The sequence below is a fragment of the Podarcis filfolensis genome, assembly GCF_964270895.1.
Source record: "Podarcis filfolensis genome assembly, chromosome: Z".
NCBI classification, from domain to species: domain Eukaryota; kingdom Metazoa; phylum Chordata; class Lepidosauria; order Squamata; family Lacertidae; genus Podarcis; species Podarcis filfolensis.
In genome coordinates, this window is record NC_139617.1 from 37,306,010 (window position 1) to 37,328,204 (window position 22,195).

A 22,195-nucleotide genomic window follows, 5' to 3' on the forward strand; every position below is an offset into this window, starting at 1 on the left:
GGGTCAGGGATAAGATAAACCTCTCATACGACATAGAAGTTTTGGGAGGTGGAGAACTGTCTTGAGCAAGGAACATTAATGAAGTCCACACACTGTATAATAGTTCTTAAATTAGGGCACTAGGTCGGCAATATCTCCTTCTTTTAACTATTCACGAAACTAGAAGAACTATTTGGATTCTCTATCTGCCAGCTAATTAGTGTCCACAAAATAAATGAACTTCTGGAAGATAAACAAGCATTAATTAACAAGCTAAAAATAGACCAAAAATCTTACCTTAACTACGGATGACTTCAAAAGTTTACAAATGAAGAGATAGCTCTTATCCTGTGTAAAATTTGCAATCTATATCATCTGTAATTCTCCGTTGTTTGTGTTCTCAGCTCTGCTCCCGAACACCTAAGCCTAAACTCCAACTCCTGGCAGCAGACTGATGATTTCTGTACACTGCCAAGAAAGAAAAAAATGGACTGTTTAGTCAATAGGAATACCACCTTTAAGAACCCCAGGGACATGGGCAGGTACACAGTAAAAGGAGGAAAGTTGCCCTCAGGTTGATTTTTATTTTGTGCCCTCTTCTTATGAAAACACTCTCGATCTGGCAAATACACAGTCCAAGGTCAGATGGATAGCACAGTGACTGGAATCAAACAGCTAGAACAGGGCAATGTGGTTTCTGGGGATTTCTTTTTAAAACTGTGTACATGCTCTAACAAAAGTGTGAAGAACCTTCCCCCTCCCACCGAAGTTGCTGAAGTACAACTCCAATTATTATTGTCCATTGTGCATGATTGCTAGGGCTGATAGGAGTGTAGCAACATCTGGAGGAACAAAGGTTCCCCTGCCCCTGCATCTGGGATGTGCTTGCTCCCTTCATCAGGGCAAGGAGTCAGACGTGCTGTTGCGAGTGGGTCAAGTCTGAGCCTTCTTCTGACATTAGAGCTGCAGAGGGGTAGAAATTACTCCCTCTGCAGTCCCAAACATGGTTAGAAGCCTACAGCTTGCTTTAGTTCTGCACTTGCTGGGTGTGAACAGAGAGCCAAAACAAACCTCTGTCTTACCTTTCTGGCTCTGAGCTGGAGGAAGATGATGCAGGTGCAGAGATAAGGAAAGATACCACACCCTTGCATCTTTGTCCTTCATCTTACACCATGTTCCAGTGGTGCAGCAGGCTCTTTGTAGCAAGGGCATGTTCTGGTGACCACAAATTTTGAATTGGCTACCCAGGCCACACAAGCTTTACAAGCTTGTTATAAGACACTGTAGAAAAATCAGCAATGCTTCTGTTCACTGATTCCTGGAACTTTCTTGAAATGTAGGCTTCAGCTGCAAACATTACTAGAGCAGTGTGTGGGAATGAAAGGCACACCACTTGTTCAGTGCAAGAATTAACCTCAAGAGATGATCCCAGAGTTGGATTATTTTCTATGACATGTCATGGGTGTTTAGAGTAAGATGCATCACCAAACCTCTTAAATCCCACATTATTGGCTACACCAGCTCAGTTTCCTCTTCAGCTATTTGTCCGATCTAACCAACATCTGTTAGGATTTGAATGAGTACAAAGAATTTGAATCTGCTGTTTCTGGTGATGCAGTTTTCAAAGACACAATTGACAGGGAAAATACAGCTGGCTTCTAAACTCTCAAGTTTCAAATCACATTTTGAGAGAGACTCTTATTACAGAAAAGTTTGTTTTTTGTTGTTGTTTTTACAGAGTTAATCTCAAAGAGTGTAAAAGCCTTTTTAAAATCAGTTCTTAATTCTTCTGGGAGACGTGCCTAGCCAACTCTCCAGACAAAGGCATTCTAAACCAGGAGATCCTGGACAACAGCCCAGAAATGGAACCTGAGGCACAGAAGATAACAGAAGAAGGGTGCATTTCTGGGCAGAATGAATTAGACTACACCTGCAAAAAGATTTCCTACTCCTCAGTAGTCAGCACCAATCATGATTTATCAGTAGTCAGCACCAATCATGAAGCCTGAGAAGTTCTAGGTGCCACCTTTACACTTATTGGAGCCTGGGAAACCAGATGCCTAGAATACTTATCCACCTACTCCTGTCCGCCAATCTAGGAAGTGCCCTACAACACTGCCACCTCCAAAGCAAGGGTGGAAAAAAAACATTTCACACAAGCCACTCCTATACAATATAGATTTATTGATTTATTTGTATTTTGGGCCTGTTTGTCTTCCAAATCAGCAAACACTTCTTCACCAGCTTGGAAACTGAGATTCTTTCTAGCTCAGTCTTGAAAAACCTAAAAAGAAAAATCCCTCAAAGAAACTGTTTGGATATAAAAGAACTAGAGGGTTAGGAAGGCAAGTTACATCGCTTCCTACAACGGCACTTTGGAAGGCCTGCTGATCATAAATACACACCTCCCCATTTTCCTATAACATTAAACTCTACTAGTCCAGCCAGCTGATCATTCTCTACCACCACTCTCCTTTCTCATTCGGCCTCTGTCTCTCGCCTATCATTCACTCTCATGTTCTTTCCCTTAACCCACCTCTTCATCCTGTCACCCATTCCATTCAGTCCCCTACACTTTACAAATCTCATTTCAATTCAACACTCAGGTCCCATCCTTCTCACCTTTCCACACACACCTTCACTCACAGAGGCTTTAAGAGGCTACCAACAGCTACTAGCCATGATGCCTATGTCTTCCCTCCGCTGTTGGAGGCAGTAGGCGTCTGAATATGAGCTGCTAGGGAGCACCGTAGTTGCACTCCGCTCCTCCCTGTGGGCTTTCCATGAGGACATCCATCTGGTTGGCCTCAGTCAGGACCGAAAGCTGGATTAGATAGGCTTTGGCTTGTTCCTGCAACAGAGTTCTTCTGCCTATCTTCTGCTTTCACGGATCCTTACTCTTCTTCACTCAATTCATTTTATTTTTATTTATTATTTTACAATTATTAGTGACATTTTTGCACTCAGGTACCTCAAAGCGACTTACACAGTAAAACAACTGAGGCTGTGAAAACACTACATTGTTAAAGCACACAATTCCCCCTCACGACAAAAGAATGTTGGGAACTGTAGTCTGTTAAGGGTTTGGGGAACTTGAAGGGGGGAAATGTAATTTAAATGTATGTTGCATATGCAACCAGGTTGCACACATGCCACACATTTAAAGCACATTCCCCACAAAGTACCCTGGGCACATTAGTTTATGGGTGCTTGGAACTGTAGCCCAGTGAGGGGTACACTACGATTTCCAGGATTCTTGGGGGGGGGGGGGGAAGACGCATGCTTTAAACGTATGGTGTGTATGCAGCCAGCCAGGGAACTTAAGTTTAAGGGTGCTGGGAAATGTAGCTCCACGATGAACAAACTACAACTCCCAGGATCCTTTGGGGGAGGCAAGCATGTGCTTTGAATGTGACTGAAGTGTACTGTGTGGCACATGCACCCAAAGATATTGAAATCAGACGAAAGCAATAATAAACAAGAACTAAAATGCCACATCGGAATACAACGGCACTTCCCACCTCCCGAGCTCCAGCCACCCGCCTTTTCCGCACTCGTCCCTCCTTGCCCTCTGCCTCCCCCTCGGAATCCTGCCCTTCTTCACCCCCGTTTCATTCCTCCTTTTCACCCTCAGGCCCCCAGGCTCCCTGCGTTCCCGTTGCTCCTCTGTCATTTAGGATTTATTCATTATTCTTGAGGTAACGATCATATTTATTTTATTATTTTTCAATATTACCATATAGATATATGAACACATATAAAAACGGAACTGTTTCCAGTTATCTTCGTTCCCTGCCTCCTCGTCCACCTCCCTCAGCCATAGCTGTCAACTTTCAGATTTGAAAATAAGGGATCAGCAGCCTCGAAAAAAAGGGATCAACAGCCTCACCTGTCCCGGGGCCAGGCTACGGGATATCTAACAATCCGGGACAGCAGCGGGAAACGGCACTGGAATAAGGGGATTTGCCGCAAAAAAAGGGAAGGTTGACAGCTATGCCCTCAGCCTCCCCCCCCCCCCCGTGAGGCGCTGGCACCGGAACCCTCGCACTCGCTCCCTCTGCTCGCCGCCTACCTGCGCCTTCCTCGCCTTCTGCTCCTTGCCTCGACCTCCTCAGACGTGTCCCTTCTTCGCCCGGCGAACGGAGGCGCCACTTCACTGGCCAGCATCGAGCAAGCGTCACGCGCCTTCCCGCCTCCCTCTCCCAGAAACCAGCTTCCCATTGGTCCCCCTCCCTTTCCGTCAAACATAAGAGCCCCGGCGCTAAAATCACGGCAGCGGCAGCGGCTCGCTAGCGCCCCCGTGGACGCGTTTATTTCTTCTGCCTGGAAGTTTGGGCCGCTTGGTGACCGGTAAATGCTTGGCCGTGATCACGTGCCGCCGGCCGCTTTGGCTTGCTAGTTTCGCTTCCGCAGCCCAGCGCTTGCGCCATGGCCGAGAAGTTGCAGCCGCGCACTTTGCGGCTCTCGCCTCCCGGCTTGGGCTTAGCCGAGGGGCGCGGGGAGCGAGGGGCCGTCAGGATGTTGGGGGACATGGACGAAGAAGACGACGCCTTCCAGCTTCCGACGGGAGGGTGAGAATGCGGCGCCTCTCTGCGTGGGGGGAGATGCGGGGTGTGCGGGTGTCTTTCGGTCCGCGTGAGGGGGCGAGGCTGTGTGAGGGGACCAGAGCTGTATGTGGGGCTGGGGCTGCATGTGGTTCTGGGACTGTATGTGGGGCTGGGGCTGCATGTGGGGTTGGGGCAGCATGTGGGACTAGAACTGTATGTGGGGCTGGGGCAGCATGTGGGGCTGGGGCAGTATGTGGTTCTGGGGCTGCATGTGGGGCTGGGGCAGTATGTGGTTCTGGGGCTGCATGTGGGGCTGGGGCTATATGTGGTTTTGGGGCTGCATGTCGTTATGGGGCTGTATGTGGGGCTGGGGTGGGTGGGTGCAGGTTTGCGAAGGGTAATTCCGAACACATGCAGAGGGCTTTGTCTGCAAATACGTGCTGTTAGGCGCTGAGAGAGAGGCGAAGTTCAGCTGAGCTAGGCGTCTTTGAGCCAGCTGGTGAGGATGAAATGGGCGGGGTTTCGTCCAGCTAAGGATGAAATGGGAGGCACTGGCTTGCATCCGACTAAGCTATGCGTTGGTTATGCCCGCCCATTTCAGTGGACCTACTCTGAGCAGAGCCAGCATTGAGCTGAAACCGAAGTGCCTTGTGTTTTCACTGTTTCTTACATGCTTAGCTTTGGCCTTGCAGTGGCTAAAAAGTTCCCCTCTCATGATGATTGGGTGCGGGAGGCAGGGACCCTGCTGCAGAAATAGTAACCTCCGCAACCCCAGATCACTACACCACTGGAGATGAGAGTGCACTTGCGCTACAATCCAGAGGGCCAAAGGAACCCCACACCTTTTGTAGAGTGAGGGAATACATTATGTTTTAGTAGTGGTTTGGGACTAGGAAGTTCGGCCCAAGGGTTAATGGGGAAAGGAGGATTATTCTTAAAAAGCAAGACTTATTGGGGAGTAGACTCCACTGAATTCAACTGAACTTCCCCATGAATGTACATAGGGTTGATTTGCATACAAATGCCTGTTGCCTGTGCTGTGGTGAAATATTTTCCCATTTCCTGATTCTAAATTTCTGTTTCCACTTCTTCTGCGCTGATGTTACACTGAGAGAGAGTCACAAAGTGAGTTTAATCTCCAAGTGAGGGTCTGCACCCTGATCTCCCAGGTCACAATTTGGCATTCTAACTCCTGCCCTAAAGCGGGTGCCAGTAACAGCACTGAATGGAGGTGTTTTGTGGTCTTAGATTCCTTCTACAAAAAGAACCCTAAGAAAGATTTCTAGTGCCCTTACACTGTGACATTTTAGGTGTTCAAAATAAGGGCACTGCACTGTTGTTTTTGGCAACACTGGCAGTGAGCAAAGGTCAGAGTGACATATAGCCACCTGAATAAAGTGGCCACTGAACCCTAACTGCCCCATGAGAGGACGACTCATCTGGAGGGTAACGTAGGTCTGCAGCTTGGTCAGCTAGGATTCACTCTTCCTAACACTTGTGGCTGATTAATTTGCTTCAGGAACTGGTGTGATAATTAGTAAGCAAGAGAAAAAGGCATCACTTGGAAAGTCCCCAATTCAGTACGTACATTATTTAAGTGAATCTGCCATCTTTCAGGCTTTGGTCATTACTTCCTATAGGATTGGGAATACTATACTGGTCTACATCACAGTCTTGTAAGGGCTAAGGTCATAAGGAGAACCCTGCTGAATCAGGCCCAGAGCCCATGTAGCTAAGTGCTCTGTTCCTGCAGGGCCCAACCTCTGCAACCCACACTTTCCAACACTGGCATTACAGGGTGGTGAAGTATCTTCTTTGCATGTAGAAGGCCCTGGGTTCAATGCCCAGCATCTGCAGGTAAGGCTGGGAAAAACTTCCTGATCTCATCTTCACTTTACATTTAAAGCAGTATCATACAGCTTTCAATAGTTTTTGCATCCACACACAATTCTCAGAGTGACTGCATTCCCTCTTCCCAGGGAACTCTGGGAATGGTAAGTCTGTGAGGGGAACAGGGGGTTTCCTAACAACTCACAGCAGCCTTAACATACTACCGTTCCAGGATTCTTCGTAGGAGAAGCCATGAGGGCATAAAGAGTATAATAGTGCTTCCAATGTATAGTGCAAATGAGGTCCCTGTCTGGGACCCTGGAGAGCTGTTGCTATAGGTGAAATTGAACTAGATGGAACAAGGACGTGACTCAATGTAAGGCCACTTCTTTTGTTCCTAGGAAGAAGACATCCAACCACACACACAGGAATGGCCTTCAAGCTGGGCTGGGGTGCTTGGGCAAGTTGAGGAGGTTTAAAAAAAATCTCCCCCCCCCTCAAATTATTATGGAACCACAGAGACAAGTAAACTAACAAAATTCAATGCTTTATCCAACTAAAGGCAGGGTATACAAAACCTAAACATACTAAATTGTCTTCCACCTCACATTTCTCTGGCAAAGCAATGAGAATCCTTTGCAAGGGCATTCAGCTTGACTTGAGGGATGTCTGTCAGTCTCCTTCGGAACCTAAATCAGGGCAGCACCTCTTGCAGCTCAACTTAGCTTGTTTTTCCTACTGCAAAAGACATTTCCCCAAGCTGCAGCTTCCCGCCCCCCCCCCCCCGCCCCAAGGCTGAAGGTAAAGTCCTTTGATTAGCTGAGTTGATTCTTTTGGAATGCTTTGGGAACAAAATTTAGTGTCTGCTTTGCATGCAGAAGGTCCTAAGTTCAATCCCTGGTATCTCCAAGTAGGGCTGGGAATGCCCCCTGTTTGAAACCCAGGAAAGCTACGGCCAGTCAGTAGACAGTACTGAGCTAGATAGACAAAGGGTCTCGTTTGATAGAAGGCAGCTTCTTATGTTCCTGATCTTTTTCCTTTCAGGCATGACATTTTCCTTGGGTGTTCACCTCTCATGTCTTATGGTGGTTGGTGGGGAGAAGGCTCTGCCTTGTTTCCATAACTACCTTCTCCTAAATCTGTGCCTCCAAAGGAGAGATTGCCCCACAGTAGAACATTCTTCCGGAGCAAGGGGGCTAGAGCTCTTATCAAGGAATTATTATGGGCATTGCCATGTCAGAGGGCCACAAGGAGGGCATAAGGCAGAGATGAGGAACCTATGGCTGGACTCCAGCTTCTGTCAGTCCTTGCCAGCATGGCTGAAGGCCAGGGACAGTGGGAGTTGTAGTCCAGTAATTTCTGGAGAACTGCTGATGCCCCCCCCCCAATATCATGAGCGGACATGATGTGTTGGAGAGTGTCGTCGTTGCCTTGGAACTCTTAAGGGTGGCAATGGGGGAGGTTAACTGTCTGGACCCCGAGTGAATGTTGCAAGAATTCAGTGAGATAAGCAAGCTGTGAATACTGATTGCACAAAAGGAACAAGTGCAGTTGGGTTTAGCAAGGTTGGGGTGCCATTCATTGACTTGTTGGCTGTTCCTGTGGTAGTGGATTCCTGGATGAGGAGGCATGTAAAAATGAACCCTAATCCACCAAGGAACATTGCATCATCATCATTGGCAATACATTGAGGAATAGGAAAGATCATTGGTGTTAGTTTCCAGTTTAGGAAGGATTTTCAGAAAAAACAGGAATCTAAAAGAATTCAGAAGGGCAAACACTGAGGAAATGCTGGTGTAGGAACTTGGTGAATTCCTCAATTGCACCACTACTGCACTCAGAGCCTAGTTCTTGGCATAGAACTGAGAAATACTGTACTGGGAATAGATTCAGGTAGGTAGCCATGGTTGTCTGACGCAGTCGAAATATATATATAAAAAAAAATTAAATGTCCAGTAGCACCTTAGAGAACAACTAGGTGTGTATCTGAAGAAGTGTGCATGCACATGAAAGCTTATACCAAGAACAAACTTAGTTGGTCTCTGAGGTGCTACTGGACAATTTTTTAATTAATATATTTGTATTGGGAATCTTGGCTTTCACTTATGAGAGTTTTCACCTAAGGTTGTGCCTTTATAAAATTATTATCCTTCTAGCCTTGAAGGATATGAAGAGAAGCTTGAAAACGTGATTAATGCCTGGTAGAAAGTTGATGCCAATTTTTAAGGGGGAAAGAACTGCTCTTTTGAGTGCTTTCGGTGTGCAAGTAGGAAAAATGTCATGATTCTGAGTAACAGCGTCAAACTTTTAAGCCCTTGGGAAGCCATCAGAGGCTGCTGTTTTAGGGCATACGGGACACTGCCCCATCAACTTCAGTCTGCCCTTAGCCAACTCCCACCTGCGTCCCTTCTTGTCTATGCCCACCAGTCCAAGGGGTGGCCCTAGTTTTGCCATTGTAGAATTCAGCAGGAAGGAAGAGGATGGGGACAACACCACCAGACTTTCCTGGCTCTGCCTCCTCCTACTGTTGGGCTCCCAGCCTTCCACCCCACCCGTCCCAATGGAAACCAGTCATCACCAGTTCAGTTAATGTACAAATGTGGTAGCAGAGAGATCCTTTGGAATTCAGTTCTTCAGGCCTTTACCAAGGTGATGCCCACTCCCTGGTTCATTCTTCTGACTGGCCCTGCCCTGCGCACACCTCAGGTGCTTTTGCTTGTGTGGAATGTTTTCTTGAACTGTGATAGTGCCTCTTGCTTCCCTAGATGGAGAAAATAGAGAGAGGGGTGTGTGGAAATCTCTGACTTTTGCATGGATGGGATGTAGCCTCATGTGCAGAGTCAAATTTCAGATGTATTAATAAGGCAACCAAATATAGGTTGCAGCATAAATTATGCATAAAGATTGAACATAAAAATAAAAAGTTGACCTGTGCAGAAGGTAAGAGTCGCACTTTGGCCCCTGATCCCACCCACAACTAGTATGTGGCCCCTGAAAGGTTGCCCACAGGGGAATGAGGTCCTTTGTCTGAAAAAGTTTCTCATCCCCTACTTTAGTTTAGAGGGGCCATGGGAAGAGAGCCTGTGACATACAGGAAAATCCTATCTTGGCACTGCTGAAGTCCCAGATTACTTAAGGCATTTCCGTACTCCATTCAATACTTGTCAGTTTAATCCCTTTCGACCTGTGGAACTTGCACTTCAGCAAGGGCCATTCGTGTACCATCTGTCACTAGGGAGTCATTTCTTTTAGTTTGGCAGCACCCAAACTGTGGAACTCCCTGCCTGTTGACATTAGGCAGGCACTATCACTGCTCTTCTAGATGCCTGCTGAAAACACTTCTGTTTTAACAAGCCTCTCCAGGCACATGATTGGATTCCTGTTCTAAATTGGTTTTAGATTATTTGTTATGCTTTTAGATGTTTTTAACAGTTTCTCTATTTTTATTTAAGTTTTAATTGTATTTTTTATATATATCACACACTTGTTTGCTGCTATGGCAAGGGGCGTGTGGTGTATAAAGAAATAAATGCTTTGAGGCTCCTGTCAACTCCAATTCCTGTTTTACTTCCTCTTCTTTAGTTTGCTCTCCCTGCCTCCAAGTGGAACTGAGTAGGCACGTGAGTGGGGTGAGCTGAATCTATGTCATCCCAGAATGTCTCTCTCCCCAGAAGAAGAAGCCAAGCTCACAATCTCTGTTCCGCTCACTTCTTTTGGGAGCCCCTCTAACATGCATGTTGCCACTCATGGTTTTTCTCCAGCTGGAATCCTATAAGAACTGCTTAGGGATGATACGGGATAGATTTTCGTATCTTTCACAAGGTCATGCAGCCATTCCAGAGGATTGCTGTTGTGCAAACGCAGAATTGCCTTTTGAAACCTTAGCTGTTTAATTCACCCCCCACTGCCCACGCCTTACTTTGCTGATGCTTCAGGATGGAAAAGAGAGGGGAGGGGTAATGACATGAGAAAACAGCAGCCAACATTGAATGGGTGGGAGCAGGAGAACTGACTGGGGCACTTGAACAGCGATGTCAGACCCACGGCGAACAGAGTACCTTTGGCAGGCAGTCCACGGGTTTGTTTCATCTGGACCAGCTGTTTGGGGTGCTGTCAGGCATTTAAAATGGGCACTTCACCCCTTGGATATTTTTGCTTGCTGTTCAGTATAGCATGGAGTATGGGGCTAAGTCTGGAAATTTAATGTTTGAAGATACTTGGCCTTAGTGTTTGTTCGTTTGTTTTAATCTGCAAGTTTCTAGCTCTCAGGAGTGTAGGGAAGTGGGCTAGGATGTGTGGTAACTGGTAAGTTTCAGCTACCAGAACAACCCTAAGATGAGATATTTCTGAATGTCTGTAGGGAAAACTACTTCTGTTCAGCAAGGTTTATTCCCTCTCCCCACATTCCTGGCTGTGAATCTCCCTGTGTCGGGAAAGGGTAAACTGCAAGGGCAGGGCTTGTATCTTTGCAATAATGGATACCTTTAAATTTTTCTTTTGTTTACTAGGTTCTATAAAAGCCTGGGTACACTAATTTGGCAGCAGTCTTTTCAGTTTTAGGGACTTTGTAGTTTAGACAAAAAGCAAGTAAGACATAATATGATAGAAGTTTATCAAATTAGGCATGGCATGGAGAAAGTGGATAGGGAACAGTTTCTCTCCCTCTTGTGAACATCCGATGAAGCTGAATGTTGGAAGACCTTCAGGAAAGGCAAAAGAAAGTACTTTCTCACACCATGCACAGTTAAACTACAGAACTCTCGTGCAGGAGGCAGGAATGGCCACCAACTTGGGTGACTTTAAAAGAGGATTAGAAAAATCCAGGGAGGAGAAGGCTAGCAATGGTGGCTGTGCTCACCATGTTGGTGGCAGCAGGGCTTCTGAACAACTGTTGCTGGAGACCACAGGAGGGGAGAGGCCTCTTGTGCTTGGGTTCTGTTGGCTACTGTAAGAACAGAATGCTGGACTCGCTGGGCCTTTGGCCAGATCCTGCAGGCTTTTCTTTTGTTCTTAAGAGAGGTTATAGAAACTTGATAGGAAAAAGAAGGGATTGTCTCCAACTAAATTCTGCTTAGAGAAGACCCACAATGTGTCTACTCCTTTAGTTGTGTGCATTAATTTCTTACAACAGCTCTTCCAGGCTGGTTACCCCAAGAGAGACTGGGCAAAGCTCCCCTTGGCAAGCACCCCTAGTGGGGTGGCCAACATCCTAATCACAGACTGGATTCTAGTTTTGAATCCATTACCCTCGGGTCTTTGGGGAAGGCTGCAACAAAATTGCCAACCTGCAGTGAAACATGAGCATCTTTGTGCTTGCAGATACATGTCTTGTTCTGTTCCTACCCACTTGCCTCTCTCTGTGAATGAAGTGAATGGTTACTTTTCTCTCTGCCCAGGACCAGGCTGGCCTCTCTCTTTGGACAGGATCAGACAGCTACAGAATCTGGAAATGTGCTCTTCCAATACATGCCACCCAAGCAGCCTAAAAAAGGTCAACCAGCTACCGGTAAGTAAACTGTTCACAATGCCTAGGAACATAAGACGAGCCCTTGTGGACCAGGCCAGTGGCCCATCTGGTCCAACCTTTGGCTCTGAAGCCCCACAGAATCAACTGGGTTGGTCTGTGGCAACTCCCGAGTAGTGCTGGGGAGAGACCCCTGACCTGGGGCTCCAGAAAGGTGACGGTCTTCTGGATTCACCACACTGAGGTAGATGGACCCAGTGGTTTGATGCCATACAAGGCGACTTCCTGTTTTTCATTAATCTGAGCTACTGGCTTGGTCCCAAGACAAGGGAGCTAACTTGGCCTGATGTTTGCAAGCAATGCTCTGTTTGCGACAGAGCACTTAACATTCTCATGTGCTGCTCCAGCTGCAGGTCTGCCCACCCAGAAGCATCCTCCTGCAGCTGCTGCTGCTGCACCCACTGCTGTGCCCGCTGCTGCTGCTCCTGCGCCCACTGCAGCAGTGCATTCAGTCTTCTTTGCTACAGCTGTTCATGCATATTTGTTGTGAGTACTACAGTAGAGGGGATGAGCTGCAGTGTGTTCTTGCTACCCAAGTCCTGTGCTCACATCTTTTGCAATCATCTCTCCATCTTGCCTGACTTCTTCGGAAAGAGGTGGAACTGAACAACAGTGGGGGGTGGTCGATTGGGGCGAATGGGGCACCGCCAACTCAACCTCAGCCTGCCCTCACCTTCCTGTTTTGTTTTTTTTACTTCCAGCCAATCAGGCTGTGGATATCATTGACTCTGGCTCTATGTGCTGTTGATTTCCTTGCCTTATGCCACACCAGTGAAAGCAGCTCCAGTAGGACACCACCCCCTCATTCTGCCCCCAGCTGGCTCCCACCTGCCTGCCTTCTTACGTCCAACGGATCCAGAGGGCAGGACTGCCTGTCAGCTTCCTCTTCCCCCTCAGCCTCCATTCTGCCATGGTAGAACACAGCAAGTAGGAGGATGGGGACAGCCCTAGACTTAGCTAGCCCTACCTGTCATTGGCTCTGGTGCCACCTATAGTTGGGTTCCCTGCATTCACCCCAATGAGCCAACACTGAACTGAAAAGATGACAGAGATCTCCTGGGATGGGGAGCTTGTGGGCTGATAAAATGTTGCTGGGCTGCTACCGCTCACCCCCCACATCGCCCCTCAGCGTTGGCCGGATGGCCTGGGCTGATCAAATAACCCCTGGGAAGTCTTTGTAAAGAGCTGCTAAATATAACCCATGGGGTTGGCATGGTGGCAACAATCGTGGGAAACTAAGAGGTGTTCTCTTCTCATTCCAGTACCAATGGGAAATATGTGAAACATGGCAAGTATGGAGCAGCTGTAGTGGGCAGCAATGCAACCAAGGAGGTAAGAGGAGGAGGTTTGGTGTCTTGAAGTAGCCTGGCTTTCTGCCAACCTGCTGTCCTCCAGATGTTTGGGACTACAGCTGCTGTTGTCCTAAACATCTGGAGGATACCGGGTTGATGTAGGTTGGGCTAAGGAAATGCTTCCCTTTCTCTGAATGCTGGTTTCCTGATGATGTCTTACTCTGGAAAAAGCAAAGGTGCTGTTTTGGCTCCTGTCTCTTTCTGCCCAATCGGCTCACAAGGGTTATAGCTCCCATTTTTCTTATTCTGACCTCACTTCTGTACAAAAAGTATTCTCAGCAGGGAAGGGGTTGTCGCTCAGTAACACACCATCCACTTTGCAGACAGAAGCTCCCAAATCCAATTGCTAGCTCCTCTGGGTAGGGCTGGGGACACTGCTGCCGGTCAGAGTAGGCAGTCCTGAGCTAGAGAGACCAGTGGTTTGATTCAGTCCAAGGCAGCTCCCTGTGCTCTTATTTAACTAGAACCATGTGGACTAGCATCTTGACAAAAGAAGGGCCTAGGGGGTATTGTGTGCGGAGTAAATAGAGGAAGGTGAGACGGTAACTTTGTCGTGGCTTGAAAAATCAATAAACGTTCCCCACCATTCAAAAAAGGAAGGGGGTTTCAGCAGCTTATGTTGGAAAAGGGATTCAGTTTTTCCAGCCTCTGTCCTTTTCAGCCCAGTCAGCCAGCTCTTCAGTGGTTTGTTCTGCCCCACTTTGCTATGAAAGGATTCACAGGTGTTTTACAATAAACAGATAAAATATGTCAGGAAACATATGCGTTTATTCCAGGAAGACTCTGGTATGATTGCCTTGTCCCACTCTCCTGTTGCAGGTGAGGGTGGTGGGGACAGGATAAAACACTGGGATGTCATTCTCGTTTAGCTAATTGGGCAGAAAAGGACAGATCTCACCCCTTGGTTTCTCCAGGTGTAGGGAGCCTTTGGTCCTCCAGATGTCGCTGAACGACAGCTCCCATCACCCCTCTCCACTGGCCATGCTGGCAAGAGCCAATGGGTGTTGAAGCTCAGCACCAAAGGCTCCCGACGTCTGCTGCATTGTAAGTTACATGTGGAGGCACTCCACATGTAACTAAGCCAGGCACCTGCAACCAAAGCAATTCCTACGATGAACAATTCTGATGTATTTATATGTTAATGTGTCATTTGGGTGTTGGGGTGCTGTGGAAATGCTACATGGTATAAGAAGAGCTCCAGGTGCTTTTGAAAACAGCCAGCCCCGTAGTTTTTGATTCCTCACTTTTGCTCCTCTTTTCTTCTGTCCTTCTATCTCTTGTGGAATCCAGTACAGAGTGCTTCTTTACATCAGCAAGCAGCAGCAGATTGCGACCGCCAGGATTGATGCATGGTTTGTATTCACGGTAAGCTTTGGTGTTAAGACCTGCAAGGACCATGGCATAGGCTGAGGTTACACAATGCAACGCATCTTGCTGAAGCTAAGGAGGTGTGGAGCTGGTTGGCTCCTGGACAGCAGACCTTCTAGGAACCCTGTGGGGCTGCCTTGAGATCTCTCATGTAGTAATAGAAATCACTCGGCATAAGCCAGGTATTGTGCATCCAGAAGGTCAGCAAAAATAATTGATGCAAAAAAATCCTGGAAACCTAATGGTCTGCCTTTTTGCTTATTATTTGCATTTCCATGCCTCCTTTTTCTCAAGGTGGTATGTGTGGTTCTCTTTTTGCCTCATTTAATCCCCACAAACACCCTGTGGGGGAGGTGAGGCTGAGAAGCAGTGACTGGCCCAAGGTCACACCCAGCGATCTTCATGTTTCAACGGTCAGTCCCTCTTCGTACAGAACTGGGGGGGATTGTAGCCCTGTGGTGAGGGGAATAGGGACGTCTCCCAACAACATTTCAGCACTCTTTGCAAAATGCAATTCCCATGATTCTTTGGTGGTATGATATTGTTTGAAATGCATATTGCATATGAGGTCTCAGCTGTGGTCAATTAATTTCAGTGGGTCTGCTTTGAGTAGGGCTAATGCTTGTTGCAACCCATTAGATTTGAGTAGTGTTAGATCCAAGGGGCAACTCTATGGTTAAAACACTTACCTAGAGGTAACAAAGTAAAGTAGATGACATTCTGCCCTCTGTCCTACTGTAGCTTACATCCCTTGGGGTAGCCCTCCACCCCAAAATCCTATAGCATTTTCCCATTTCTAAACATGACACACTACAGACGTTGATGTTTGTGTGTGTGTGCTCAGAGTAGACTCACTGAAATTAATGCACCAAAGTTCATCATGTCCGTCAATTTTCATGGGTCTGCTCTGAGTAGGGCTAACATTGGGACACAACCCAAAGTCTTTAGCAAGACCCATCATTAAGAAAGTTGTTTTGAGCAGAGGCTGTCTGCTGCTCAGAATTCCACTTTCTCCTTTCTCTTTCCGCAGGTGCAGCCCAACAACTACTGCACATTTTATGATGATCAGAGGCAGAATTGGTCCATCATGTTTGAATCGGAAGTGGCAGCTGTGGACTTCAGCAAACAGGTGCCAGAGGCGTGCATTGCCTTTTGGGGTTGGGGGTGACTGTCCTGCAGACACTGAACTAGTGTTCGCGGGAGCTCAGCTCTCTTGCATCAGTCGCCAGATGCTTTCTCTGCCAACTACTAAGAAGTATCCAGGGAGGGCAAGGAATGGTGGTGTAGCCAGTTGGGGCCTTTTCAGGCCCCTGGGGTCTTCAGCCAGTGCTGCGCTGGGCCAGATTGCATAGGTGTGGATGACAATGCAGGCTAATAACACAAAGGGCTTGGTTCTTCTTCTTCGCAGCTGTGCATTGCCAAGTATAACAGCAGCCGTTCTCCTGACTCAGTGCTGTGCCAGGATCTTGTTCTCGGAGACGGCCAAGGTGTGGAGACTGGAGATGCCCTGGAGATCACTTTTACAGGCTGGCTGTTCCAGAACGGTAGTCTTGGGCAGGTGAGACCTGGCAGAGAGGTTGGCTGATACTGTTTTTATACTGCGTATGGGGCACTTCTGTGGCATCCTCCAGGTGCTGGGGATGATGGGAGTTGAAGTCTCTAGCAGCACTTCTTGGCCACAGCTTTCCCACTCCTGGTTTATAGTTTGCATACAGCCCTTTTCTCCCACAACCCCGTCTTTTTGCCTTTCAATAACATTGCAAGGAAATGAAACAGGAGAGGGACTTGATGAGGCTCACCCAGCTTGCTTCACAGCTCAATGTGCATTTGACCCCAACCCCAATGAGCTCTAGCCAGTGCTTTTCCATGGGGCTTGCATTGGTTGCTCTCCAGAGGTGGGGCCTTGCCCAGCCTTGCCGCCCTTTCTCAACTGGGGATGCCAGGGAGGGAACCCACGACCTTCTTCCTGGGAAGCACATGCTGTTAGGCCCTGAGCTACACCTGTCTCCAAGGTGTAGATCCTATTTCTCAACCTCATTTTACCCAATCTGCAACATGGCAGGCACCGCTAGGTAGGGGATTCAACATAGAAAGCTGCCTTGCACTGCATCAGGCCACTGGTCTAGGTTGGCATCACCCACATTGACTGGCAGTAGCTCTCCAGGCTTTCAAGCAAAAGCCTTTCCCTGACCTTACTTGGAGACGCCAGTTTTGAACCTGGAACCGGCTGCCTGCAAAACAGGTGCTGTGCCCGAGTTGTGCCCCATCCTTCGATACTCATTGCTGTTGGCTCAGCAACTGGAGTAGCAGAACGTGAACCTATTACCTTCCGCATTAAAAGTAATTTCACCCCATTGACCTTCCACTTTTGGAACAGGTTTTTGACTCGAATGTAAATAAAGAGAAGTTGCTCCGACTGAAGCTAGGCTCTGGCAAAGTCATCAAGGTAAGATGGCACTATCTTCCCACCGCAGTGCAAGGTTTTTTGAGCTCAAACCCTGATCAAATGGCTTCCTCAAGAATAGCAGGCAGGTAGCTGTCCCAGCTTGTCTACGCTTACCAGGATCTGGTGGAGTGGGAGGCCCAAACAGGGTCCCTCGATCCCTGCAAAATTCCTGATCCTGCCCTACTGGTCAGTCAGGCTTGCCCTTTCTTTACAGGAGGGGTGGGGAACCTCAGGCCCAGCAGGGACTGAAACTGGCCCTCAGGATTCACCCCAGGCCATGCCCCTCGCCAAGCCTGCTCTGTGGCCTGGACCAAAACAGTCCTGGACCTCCAATGTTGCCTCTTGCTGTCCTGCATGAGAGACAGAGGGGGGAGTGTGAGTGGGTGTCTAAAGTGGCCTATTGTACAAAGGTAAAAATTACATTTGTTGCCCCTCCCACTTTCTCCTCTAGCCCCGCCCACTCCTGGCATGCTCCTCCCCACCAAGAAGGTTGCCCCGCAGGGAATGGTTTTCATCCCTGCTTAAAGCTACTTTCCTCAAGACTGCAAGAGAACTGTCAGTATTCCTGTGCCCTGCTCTCGACCAGCCTTTACCAACCTGACAAACACACACACAGATGCTGTGGACTCCAACTCCCATCAGCCCCAGCCAGCGCATGCTGATTAGAGTTGGAGTCCAAGGTATCTGGACGACGTCAGGTTGGCAAAGGCTGTGTGGTTCTGGCACTTAGCGAAGGCGGTCACCCAAACTTGTTTTCTGCTTGGTTCTCCATTTCTGGAACTTGAAGGGCTGGGAAGATGGGATGATTGGCATGAAGAGAGGAGGCAGGCGGTTCCTCCTTGTCCCACCAGCATTGGCTTACGGGTCTTCGGGAGAAGCTGAACGCATTCCTCCGGACTCAACTCTGGCCTTTGAGGTGGAAGTCAAACGGGTGAGTGTGTCTTCCTCCCAACGTGTTAGCAACAAAGAGAACCTCAGAAGGTTGTTGGGTGGTCAGTCTACCGCCTGGATAAGGTTCTACAAATGGAGGCAGTACTTGCCTTGACCCGACTCCATGATGCCTCTTTTTTGCTCCCTTAGGTGAGGTTTGCAAAGGGCGCTGACTCCGCTGGACAAAGCCTGGGCCCCAGGGACTCCCTCACACCTTCACCAGCACCACAATCAGAAAGCCCCGCTACAGACCCAGCCTGGCTGACTCCTCCTACTCCCGCTCCAAAGCCAGGGTGAGAAATAAATTGAGGGTGCTCTTAGCTTTTAAGCCTTCCATTCTCCCAGGTGTCACATCCTAACTCTGCAGTAAACAGGTTGCCACCTCTGTGTTTGAGGCTTTTGGCCTTCACCTCAGCTGCATAACTCAGACCCTATCTGCACTGTACCACCTTGGGTGGATGAAGTCCGGTATACAAATTCAATAAATCACAATAAATCATACGTTCCAAATAGCGCCATGCCATTTTCAACAGCTGTGGCTTCCTCCAAAGAATCCTGAGGGCCACCTTGTCTCATAGACAACCTGGCAGGGGCCACATTCCAGGGCTGGGCTGGGCTGGGGCTCCAGTGGACAGAGCAACAGATGCTGCTCCTGCCTTTTGTACAGCCAGAAAATACACCATGTGGGGCTTCTTTCTGCACACACCTCTTCCTGTCCAGGGAAGCAAGATGCACTGTCACAGTTCAGGGACACATTCCAGCCAGGCTAAAGCTCCCTTGGGGAGGTCATGAGGTGGGGTTGGTGAGGGGCTTGGCCGAGGCAGAGTCCCAAAGGCCAGTTGAGTATCCTACCCCTTAACAGACTCTTCCTACTATGCTCAGGTTTGTTAACTCCCTTCCTTCCATACTGCAGGGAGCCAGCTGTGCGTGCCAAATCAAGCTCTATTAGCGAACAACTAGCGGTAAGTCCCCATTGGAGCTAAATCTTCCTATTGATTGTATAGTTCCTGTTGAATGTGACCAAAGTAATGAGAAGTAACTTAGTCCTCCCATAGAGAGTGGGATCCTTATTGGTGAGCATTTTTTGAGAAACTCAGGTTACATTTCCCTGTTGATCCTGTGATATATTTTTTTAAATAAAAGCTCCCACGTAATAAAGATACAGTATTTTTCCGTCTATATGACGCTCCCATGTATAAGACGCCCCCTATTTTTATGGACTTAGATTTAAGAAAATGGGGGAAGATGTATCTGTGTATAAGATCCCCCTAATTTTTGACATTATTTTTAAGAGAAAAAACCTAGTCTTATACACGGAAAAATACGGCGTGTCACAGGAAAAGCATATCATCTGTGACTACAAGTAATTAACATTTGATATTGTGCTTGCATAGACTTCTGAGATGGGTTTCTAAGCGGGTTATTAAAAATAATAATAATAATGCAGTTTTAAGGTTCTTTCATTAATAGTTTTAGAGTGAAAATGTAGCAAGGAAATGGTGCGTTCATGAGGACCCCCCCACACATTGGAAGGTTCTATAAATGTAAGGCCCCCCCCCCCCCCATATGGGTGTTCATGTTGACAACATCTTAGTTGATTATCTGTGTATTTCATTCCTATCAGAGGGCATGCTGGCTGGGGGCTGATGGGAGTTGTAGTCCATTACACCTATAGGGCCCCAGGTTGGTGAAGGTTGCTGTGCCCTTTCCTATAATAATTTTTATAAAGTTTTCTATTTTACATTTCAAAATAAACATTTTACAAACTGTAAAATATCCACTCATTTCCCTTCTTTTCCTTCCATGGTTCTTTTTATATATTATACATTCTGGCATATTTTAGTATACCATTCAAATAAGTTTTCCACTTTTACACCCATCAAAAATTATTTACTCTGTTGAATTTATTTCTGTTCTGCCGTCATTTTCAGCTGATTGATATGCCCTTAACTAAGGCCTAAGTACTGAGCATCTGACATGCATTGTCAGGCACACAAAGGAAGCCACAGTGCGGGGGGGGGAGAGAAGGACAAACCAGCTGCTTTCTCTTAGGGGATCTTGCTTGGGCTCTGGTCCCCTTGGCTTAATCCTGCCCAGGGGTTGTGACAGTCCTCACCACCATTTTGAAATCCCACTGTTAGGCTTTGAAAGGGTATGAGAGGTTGTTTTACTGGATGCATCCCATGATATGGGAAGAGGAATCTCTTTCTTTTTTAAAGAAACCATGAAAATATCTAATGCAGGAAGATTGGAAATCTAAATGCAATATAAGCTGTTGCATGAGCTTGTAAACCACTTTTATTTTCCTTAGGTGGGCAATGAGGTCACTTTGGCTTGGGGAGTTGTAGCCGACAACATCTAGATGGAAGGTCCCTTCAATCACCCTCCCTGTTTTATAGCCTGATGTCATATTCTGACAAACAATAACTATGTTTCTGAAAAGCCTGGATGGCCAATTATAACACCAGTTTCTCTTCCCTTCTCTTCTCGCCCCCCCACTTCCCCGGACAGAATCCTGATGTAACAAAAGTGAAACTGATTTCCCGTATGGCGAAGATGGGTCAGCCTATGCTACCTGTCCCCTCCAGCACATTTGCACCCCAGCAAGACTCAGCTGACAAGGAGGTAGAGGTGTGTTAGCTTCAATTCTCAGGTTTTTTTCAGTGGGGTTTGTGTGTGTTGGCTGTTGCTGAAATTCAGGTAGGTTGGCAGGATGACGGTTGACGAACATAGCAAGCTGCCTTATACCAAGTGAGACTGCTCATCCACCTAGCTCCCTACTATCTACACTGACTGGCAGTGACGGAGGGGAGGGCCCTTTTTTTTACTTAATTACAAACCTACCTGGTTCTCCAGGGTTTCAGACAGGGGGCATTCCCTGCCTACCGGGTATCAAACCTGGGGCCTTTTGCATGAAACTGAGAGTCTTGCCCTCCCTAGATCTAGTATTCACCCCAAACTGGTTTTGGGTCTGAATCTTAATTTGAGGGAAAGCCTTGTAAGGATCATCAATCATTTTATTTGTATGTCGCCTTTCCCAAGTTAAAAACAATGTTCAAAGCGGCTTACAACGTATTAAAAAAAAACCCCATAGCTACAAATGTTCTGGCATGCCTCTCTCTCGTTAATGTGGGATTTGAAGCCTCCAGGGTCCCTTTCCACTTCCCAGGAGGGTTAATTGTGCATTGTCTTCTTCAGGAGCCGCATGCCATTCAAGAATTTTCAACCTTCTGTCCGAACGACTACCGTCCAATGGCCCCTCCTCAGTGGGCAATGCAAGGTAAAAAGTGTGTTCCCTTGTTGTGCCTTGGTGATGGTCACCAACTAGGGTGGCTTCAAAAGAGGGTTAGGCAAGTTCGTGGAGGAGAGGGCTGTCAATGGCCACTGGCACTGTGGCTGCGCCCTCCCTCCACGGCTGGAGGAAAGAATGTTTCTGAATGCCAGTGGCTGGAAACTGCAGGAGGGGAGGGGGCTCTTGCGCTCAGGTGCTGTTTGCAGGCTTCCCATGGGGGGCACCTGGTTGGCCGCTGTGAGAAGAGGGTGCCAGTCTAGATGGGTCACTGGCCAGATCTGGCAGGGTTCCTCTTGAGTGCAGTGGCTCTACTCAGTAGAATTTAGTTGGACACAACCCAGAAGCCAGCATGATGATGGTGCATGGAAAGCGGAGGAAATCTGGATGTGTGGGGATGGGGGAGCAGTGTCCTTCATTTGCTGTAGATCAGCTTGAGCAGAGTCTGCATCTGTCACTGGCATTGTGTTTAGATGCTTGAATTGATCTGTTTGTGTGCTTACTCCTCTGGGCTCCTTTGGGTGGAAATAGAGACAAACATTTTGATGATGATGATGATGATGATGATGGGCTGCTTGTATTGAGATGGGCAACGCTGATGCCTCTGCTTTCTTTCTAGCTCCTCATCCAGCTGTCTCGGGGCTCCAGGCGCCTGCTGCCCCCCAGCCACACCCACCCCTTCCAAGAACCCCTCAAAACTGTCAGGTAAGGAGTCTTTTGTAGGCAGGGAAAGGTTCTTTCATAGGTTGCCAGGTGAGCCACAACACCATCCTCTGTTCCCTGGTTTGCTCAAGACAGGGGCATGTGACTAGCAGGCTAGACTAAGTTTCCTCATCCTTTTCTGTCAGTGTCAGGTCTTCATTTGCAAAATAGGGAGGGTGCAGCATAACCATGAAGGTAATAGCCCTTCGGTGCAAATCCCAAAAGCAC

The 22,195-nt window shown here is 47.7% G+C and overlaps 2 protein-coding genes across 25 annotated transcripts in view; one reads left to right on the top strand and one right to left on the bottom strand.

Annotated features, from left to right (window-relative positions):
* Window positions 1-22,195, bottom strand: part of SLC31A1 (solute carrier family 31 member 1) — a 65,947-nt gene that overhangs the window by 24,075 nt on the left and 19,677 nt on the right. Inside the window, exons 1-2 of one of the 5 annotated variants that reach the window (XM_083597081.1) lie at window positions 4,052-4,173; window positions 277-447 (exon numbers count right to left, since the gene is read on the bottom strand). The exons of 1 other annotated variant lie outside the window; for it this stretch is intronic. Coding sequence is in view for 1 of the 4 variants with exons in the window: in XM_083597079.1 (XP_083453205.1) it covers window positions 4,052-4,146 (95 nt within the window). In the remaining 3 variants the exon portion in view is untranslated. Of the gene's footprint in view, window positions 1-276; window positions 448-3,868; window positions 4,008-4,051; window positions 4,174-22,195 lie in introns of those variants that run through there. 3 more of the 5 variants (XM_083597083.1, XM_083597082.1, XM_083597079.1) reach the window with 3 other exon arrangements.
* The window catches only part of FKBP15 (FKBP prolyl isomerase family member 15), a 32,172-nt gene continuing 14,274 nt past the window's right edge, over window positions 4,298-22,195 (top strand). For 5 of the 20 annotated variants that reach the window (XM_083596957.1, XM_083596959.1, XM_083596946.1 and 2 more), the window contains exons 1-14: window positions 4,301-4,550; window positions 11,753-11,862; window positions 12,228-12,366; window positions 13,143-13,212; window positions 14,523-14,597; window positions 15,631-15,729; window positions 16,009-16,158; window positions 16,978-17,046; window positions 17,834-17,977; window positions 18,127-18,269; window positions 18,890-18,938; window positions 20,488-20,607; window positions 21,175-21,256; window positions 21,885-21,970. In XM_083596957.1, coding sequence (XP_083453083.1) covers window positions 4,408-4,550; window positions 11,753-11,862; window positions 12,228-12,366; window positions 13,143-13,212; window positions 14,523-14,597; window positions 15,631-15,729; window positions 16,009-16,158; window positions 16,978-17,046; window positions 17,834-17,977; window positions 18,127-18,269; window positions 18,890-18,938; window positions 20,488-20,607; window positions 21,175-21,256; window positions 21,885-21,970 — 1,479 coding nt within the window. In that variant the 5' untranslated portion in view covers window positions 4,301-4,407. Of the gene's footprint in view, window positions 4,551-11,752; window positions 11,863-12,227; window positions 12,367-13,142; window positions 13,213-14,522; window positions 14,598-15,630; window positions 15,730-16,008; window positions 16,159-16,977; window positions 17,047-17,833; window positions 17,978-18,126; window positions 18,270-18,889; window positions 18,939-20,487; window positions 20,608-21,174; window positions 21,257-21,884; window positions 21,971-22,195 lie in introns of all 20 variants that reach the window. The other 15 variants (XM_083596962.1, XM_083596964.1, XM_083596963.1 and 12 more) reach the window with 7 other exon arrangements.